General features: G+C 35.2%; 1 protein-coding gene across 1 annotated transcript; it reads right to left on the reverse strand.

Moving 5' to 3' along the window:
• Positions 1 to 4,161: 4,161 nt before the first annotated feature.
• LOC113493718 (serine protease inhibitor dipetalogastin-like) lies at positions 4,162 to 5,526 on the reverse strand. Its single transcript, XM_026871714.1, has 3 exons — positions 5,263 to 5,526; positions 4,649 to 4,787; positions 4,162 to 4,324 (listed from the first exon to the last, which is right to left on the reverse strand). Exons 1-3 carry the CDS (start codon positions 5,276 to 5,278, stop codon positions 4,249 to 4,251), a joined length of 231 nt encoding a protein of 76 aa, XP_026727515.1. The 5' UTR covers positions 5,279 to 5,526; the 3' UTR covers positions 4,162 to 4,248.
• Positions 5,527 to 7,167: the final 1,641 nt, after the last annotated feature.

Consider the following 7,167-nt stretch of genomic DNA (forward strand, 5'->3'; position numbering starts at 1 on the left):
GCCTTAAATAGGCAAAGAAACTCATAAAAAATGTGCCAAAAATAATTGTATTATTTAATCAATATTTGATTAGGCCTTACAATATGTTAGCTGGGGACTTTGCCATAAGATTGTTTAACAAGGCCCTTTGTGAGCCAGCTTCACATTTTTGCACGCCATACTGTAACAAATGAAAAAAGGATATGCACATTTCTTTTTCAGGGTTTCGTACTAAAAGTTTTAAAAAGTAACCCCATTACTACAGCAGTAGACAGCTCAAACTGGCACAGATGATGAAACTTCAGGTTTTTCTTTGTTTTCTAATGGTAATTGTGAGATAACAGGTATTTTTTGGATTGTAGTAGGGTCTATCATCACTGATAGGCCTTCAACAGGCAGGCAGTCAGAGAAAGTGACTGAACGCGGCGCTTAGCCTCCCCCCGCTCCTATTTTGAATTCAAACGACTGTGAACTTTATTTGAACGTTAATAAGATTCAAAATTATATGTACCGTTGTTGACCAGTGTCAATATCTATGCGATCCTAATAGATTTACATTGAATCATCAGATATATTATAGTAACTCACAAGCAACTGTTGCTGTAGGTGACTCCGTCCCTCCCGCACACCGGGTCGTATAGAGCGTAGCATGCGCATTGGGCGCTTACTAGTGATGCGAACGTCACCAACATGAGCAGTACCGACAGTGCTGAAAATAAATTCAACCCTATTGCTAAAGCTTTAAGGGAGATATTGTAATGCATTGATTACTGCCTCTTAAGACAAAAATGACACAAAAAGGTCTTAAAAATTTCATGGTTTCTTTAATTTGTTTTAAAATATCTATGAATAAAGTAAAGAAATAAATCTTAAATAGAAACTTGTATTCTAACAGGATCTGAAGCCACCAATTTCTAAGTGAGCATATATTATGTAAAAAATAAATGCGGACAACATTACATACATTGTTCTGAACCCAAAGTAAGTTGCTAAAGCACTCGTGTTATGGAATTCAGATACAACGAAGGTACCACAAACACCCACAACCATCCGAGACAATGTAGAAATGTGAATTTTTACATTAACCTGACCGGGCATCGAAGCCGGGACCTCAGAGCTAGCGACACCTTGAAACCGGTGCGTACGCCACTCGACCACGGAGGTCGTCCCATATGTGGTGAACAATACTCGTCTTTAAGCAGATGTGACATGTGATATTATTTATCAGACGCTTTTGATGGATAGGAAATAATTACTTACCTATAAACTTCATGTTTTTCTGGAGCAGCTCAGGGTCCAAGTGTGCATCAAAACATATTTTCGCAAGTTTTTATACAAAACGCGTTACCTACTCGCGATCAGGTTGCTGCCAATGGGTTCATTACAACACGGAAGAGATAGGGCAATTGCAAGAAATACCTCAAAAACGAATAAATTAACGATGTTTGTCGTATGTCGCAGCGGGGAAGTCCCGATTGCTTTCGAGTTTTTTATCGTCAATTAACTAAAGAAGGTCTATAAGACTTATAACCAACCTTTATTATTATGTTTCTGGTTATATTGGTGTTATGTAAGTGTTATGTTTCTTCAAAATGCAACTCCTTTGTTCCTCTCTGACATGTCTGTGAGGCAAATTACACCTTATGATTATGATTAATTAATGTTGGTCTCGGTTCTTGCATTTAGTTAAATGTGAACTGAGTTCTACAAATTGCTGTTCACTAGTCGGGATTAATGTTTAGAGTACTCCTGGAAAGTGTGTTTGTTAGTTAATAATAATATAACAATTAAATAATAATGATAGCTCTATTACGTAATTAAAAACACATTTAAGACTTTAATGAATCATCATTAACATTTCAATTATAAAAGGCATTCGACTATTTTTGAAATCACTTTCGTGATAGTTTTAACATCGCAACGACAAAATGAAAATTACAATTCGTAAGTATATAATTTGCTGATATTTTTTTATTACATGGCTTTCGCTAGTATTTAATGTAAGCCTGTGTTACTTTAAGAAAGATAGTGACACATCGCGTAAAAGGCATCAGGGGTCTACCAACAAGTTTGAAAGTATAATTGTTGTGGGTAAAGACGAGACGTCGCATTACTCATTGTATAACAGCATCTCTCTTCCACAACTGCAATGATTAACTTCACGAGCAGATGCTAGTGTTGTAGTACTGCCTCTTCCACAACTGCAATAATCGACTTTAGTGGAGGTGCTACTGTTGGAGTCGTACTTTACAAGTTCTGAGTAAGGTCTTACAGTTGTCATATCCTAATATCTGAGTATGTAGTGTTCACAGTTGTGCTGGTGGTGGCTTGTGCCATGGTGACGAGCGCCGACCGCTGCGTCTGCAACCGCGACTACACTCCGGTCTGCGGGGAGGATGGACATACTTACGGCAATGAATGCTCGTAAGTTCATCCCACTGTTGGGCGTGGGCATCTACTTTATGCGTTATGTTTATCTGTCAATTCATATTCGTCAATATTTATGACGGCTCTCCTTAACAGAACCATTTAAACGATAAGGTTGGAATCTTCGCTGTTCAATTGTTTTACTTTAGTAAATGTCTTTAAAACGGTATTTCAGAATGGCCTGCGCTAAGATGACGCTGGCTTACAGAGGCCCTTGTGGCAAGGCGACTTTGATCCAGGTTAGAAATTGAAAAACCCCTCAAGATTTTCTTTACAAGAATGTTTGTAGTTTGGGTGTTTAATAAATGTTTTCCCTTTCAAATTGTTGTTTTTATGACATTAACGTTCGTTATCGCTTCTTTTTTAAATGATACGTCAATTGTAATGACAAAGTATAATGCATCCGCATTAAAACATAATTGCATTTCCAAACCAGCTGCGTCAGAACCTAATTAATCAATAATTAAGAAACCAGTCAGTAAAATAAGATAACACAGTTTTAGTGATTAACTAATTTAGTAATAACTACTCACATTAGTACCAATAGCGGAGAGTTTTCGAAAGTAACGAGGTAATTAAAAATGATTTAAATAGTATTAATCGACCAAAGGTAGGTTCACAATTAAAAACATGAAAAAGTCGACTCTTGTTCTACCAAGTTTAATCCTTGTGTCGAGGCATCATCATCATCTTAGCCTTCTCCCAACTTTGTTGGAGAAAGAAAAAAGATGTATGAATAACAGCCGGGACCCACAATTCAACTTGCCTACCCCAAACACGGAAGAACTCGTTATGATAAATTTGGTCGTCCATCTACGGACCAACCGCGTCAAACATAGCTTAACCTGTGATAATCGATCACAGGTTAAGCTATGCTTTTTACTAACAATATAATTAATATTTACTGTCTGTTACATATCAACAAATAATAGTAATTTAAGGACTTTTATGTTAATTAAATTTAAGCCTCACTAGATCGACGGTATATTCTAAATAAATAAATGCGGACAACATCACATACATTGTTCTGAACCCAAAGTAAGTTGCTGAAGCACTTAGTTTGTGTTATGGAATTCAGATACAACGAAGGTACCACAAACACCCAGACCCGAGACAATGTAGAAATGTGAATTTTTACATTGACCCGACCGGGGATCGAACCCGGGACCTCAGAGCTAGCGACACCTTGAAACCGGTGCGTACGCCACTCGACCACTGAGGTCGTCATTTGCAAACACTATAAGTATATATAATAAGTTTTATAGAGTCGAGTTCATAATGAAGTCGTGAAAAGTTCGTCACACATGAACATTATTTTATTTCGTTTACATTCAGTATGGCGAACTACTGCCTAACCCTCTAATAGTTTAATCAGAAAAAGTGCAAGAGGCGCAGGTAAAACTCACTTTGCAAAACGTATTGGAATTGAAATCAATTTTTAAAGTACAATACAACATAGTAAAAGTTAAATGTCTCAGTATCATAAGAAACCACATAAGGTAAATGATAACAATCTTAGATTACGCTCATACGCTCGCATATAAGCATACAATTTATGACGTCATCTAGGCACATAAGTTCTAAATAGTTTGCATAATACATGTAGTTATGTGTCAACATTAATAAACTTTAATAATCCTCACAATGAGATGCCTCAATAAATGATAATGCGTATTCTTAAGGATTAAGCGGGTATTCTATTCAATTTGATGGACCTTGCAAATAAAAAAAAATCTAGTGGAAATAATACAGACATTTGTACAAAATATTTTTATTACAATATAAATCATTCAGTTAACATTCAATTTCTTCATTTTAACTGTCTTCATCCGATATGATTACTCATGGGTTTTGTATTTTTAAGTACACTCTGTCACAAGGACCATAGTAAGCTATTTTCACATTGGCGCAGCTCATCCTGAAATAAAATGTTTTTTTTTATTTTATGTTCAATGTGTTAAAAAACTCGACATGACAAATATACTGTAATACATATATTTTGTTATGGCTGGAAGTTTTGCAAAAAATCCAAGTCACATGCACTAAGAAACCCAGATCAAATTTTAATCTAATAATTATCATCAAACATTTATTTCCTTCTCAGATCTTATTGTTTCATGCACACAAATAATATTCAAATCTTGACCTTAGTCTATTCAACCACGTTTTGATACTGCTATTAAAGAATATACATATGCAAGATGTTCAGCGATAAGCTGTCAAGAGTAACATGATAACTTACATGCAAGAGTTGCTATAGGTATGCCCGTCTTCACCGCAGACTGGTGCCAGGTTGAAGGGGCAGGCACAGGGGTGGAGTTCGACGGTGGTCTCCGCGCTTGTCATCAAAGCGCCCACAACCACAAGCAGAACGGTGAATACTGAAAAGTTTAGTTAGGTTAGTTTAATGTAAAACTGTGTGATAGTTAACAAAATTGATCAGACAGTTACGAGTTACATGGTTTCGATTCGATCTAAATTAAATTTATTTTAGTGAAACCTGCAGAGCAGGGGTGTCGAAAGTTTGGCGGGTTTATCAGTTTGTGGTATCATAGCCCCTGAACAGATTGACCATTTTCAATTTAGTGAGAAATCTGTGCGTTTGTTTAATGTATTTTATGAGCTTCAAAAAAATATATTTTGAAATAAAATACTACTAGCTTTTGTTATTTATAACTCAAGTTAAAGTTATCGCGTGCAACCATTTTTCTATCACTATAAGTCACTTATCTTACGACGTTATCCTTGGTTTTTCATAGACCGAGTATTATTTTAAAATCCAAAACCTAAAGTTTAACGTAAACAGCAATATTGAAATTGGTCAAAATTGTATGCAATAATATAAGTTGTACTTACAGATAGTAGATTTCATTGTTGTAGTTGCGATGCTAAAACACTCACAGAACTGATTTAAAAATTATGCCGTGACCCATTTATATGTATATTGTGAATCGTTGATCATTAGTTTGTGGTATTTTTAATAACTTGAGTAATATTATAGCAAAGTAATTAAAATCTAATTAATGAATATTAAATAATTAAGCTTCTTATTTACTCATTAGAAACATTACCGACTAGCTTTTATAGTGAGTAGGATGATTCATTATTAAATGATGCAACGGCATACCCCGCTGCTGCGTCAGCTCATGATTAAGGACACCGGTGGGGTCCGAAACTAGTCGGTCAATCCCGATAAATACGCGTGAGTAAACCGTTACATCATTTGATTATATAATTAACTACTTTTTTAAGATTTCTGGATACAGAACCTCGAATCCGTACCTCCAAATTAATAAAACAATATATTTTGTTCGTAGTCACACTTTACGATACGAAATTAATTTTATAAAAATAAATTGTGTAAATAATAGTAAAATAGTAGTTTTTCAATTAATTTATTCAGTAACTGGTATCAATATATCATTTTATATATCAGTTTTCGATGTGTATATTAATAACACAATGATAATAAACAAATCGGATATTTTAACATCCAACACAGTTTGTCTAATAGGCTTCGAACCCGCACTCGCCTACGTGCGCCAGCTTTGCTCCAGCGCAACTCATTCTGAAACAATATTACTTCTTTTTAAGTATACATTTATATACCTACTCATATCAAGTATCAATTGACTAAGGAAAATTAAAACTTTAAGTTCAGTATTTATATCTACGTGAATATCAAGAAATGACAACTCTATATATAAAGAAAACATTTCTCTATTTTCTACCACTACCACGACCCCTTTAAATAATTCTTGCCGATGTGGAAGCTAGATACCGCTCTACGCCGTGTAGTGCGCTGTCTCTTTTCCACTTAAGAGTAGTGACTTACCGGCACCTGTTGCTGTACGTCTGCCCGTCCTCACCACACACTGGGCTATAGTCTGCGGTACAGATGCAGCCAGGCCTAGCGGCACTCGTCAACATGGCGCCAAACACCAGCAGAAGTGACAACACTGGATTTGTAAGAGGGAAAATAGACGATATGATTAGTTACATTCTATTCAGTTTTCTACTAAGTGGCACAGTGAGTCAAATACAAGGGCAAGAACCCTTAATTTTCCACTTTAGGTCTAGATCAGGAAAATTGAAAATTGCGAACAACGTGTGATAGACCTTTGTCATATTTACTAATAGGCGTTAGCAAAATCGGTTGATTTTCACAACAATTTGATTGCTCAAAACTTAAATGGGAGAACCAACCATGTACCTATAAATGAAGGACAAAATAGGAATCAGCGTATCCAGGAACGACGCAAAACAAAATTATTGTCTTAATCATTTTTAAATGGATCATAGAGATATATTATATTATTATATTAATTTCAGAACGTCACCTCAGTTATATAGATCGTTCGTTTTTTGTATAAGACTTTTCATTTCTAGCAGATGTTTATAACATAAGGTAAAAAAGATTAACATTGACTTACCAAATATGAGTTTCATATTGTCCTTTCGATTTCAATACTGTGAAACGAATGAATTAATAAGTTCTGTTTGTAACCCTTTTATATGTGTTGATGATTCACGGCCCAATATGCGCGAATCGTTATGAGAAACCTCAATTGAGGAAAACACGTATATATTATGTTAGTTAAGTTTTATGTAGCAACTGCTTCTTAATAAACAATCATCGTGCTCTGAACATTACATATAGTCTGGGTCAGCAAAATACTTACAAAGTTACATCAAAATAATCCTAAACATAGTAGTTTCTTAGGTTTACGCGAATGTTAGACATTGAAATGAAACTACTTT

This window comes from Trichoplusia ni, chromosome 5 (assembly GCF_003590095.1).
Source record: "Trichoplusia ni isolate ovarian cell line Hi5 chromosome 5, tn1, whole genome shotgun sequence".
NCBI classification, from domain to species: Eukaryota; Metazoa; Arthropoda; class Insecta; order Lepidoptera; family Noctuidae; genus Trichoplusia; species Trichoplusia ni.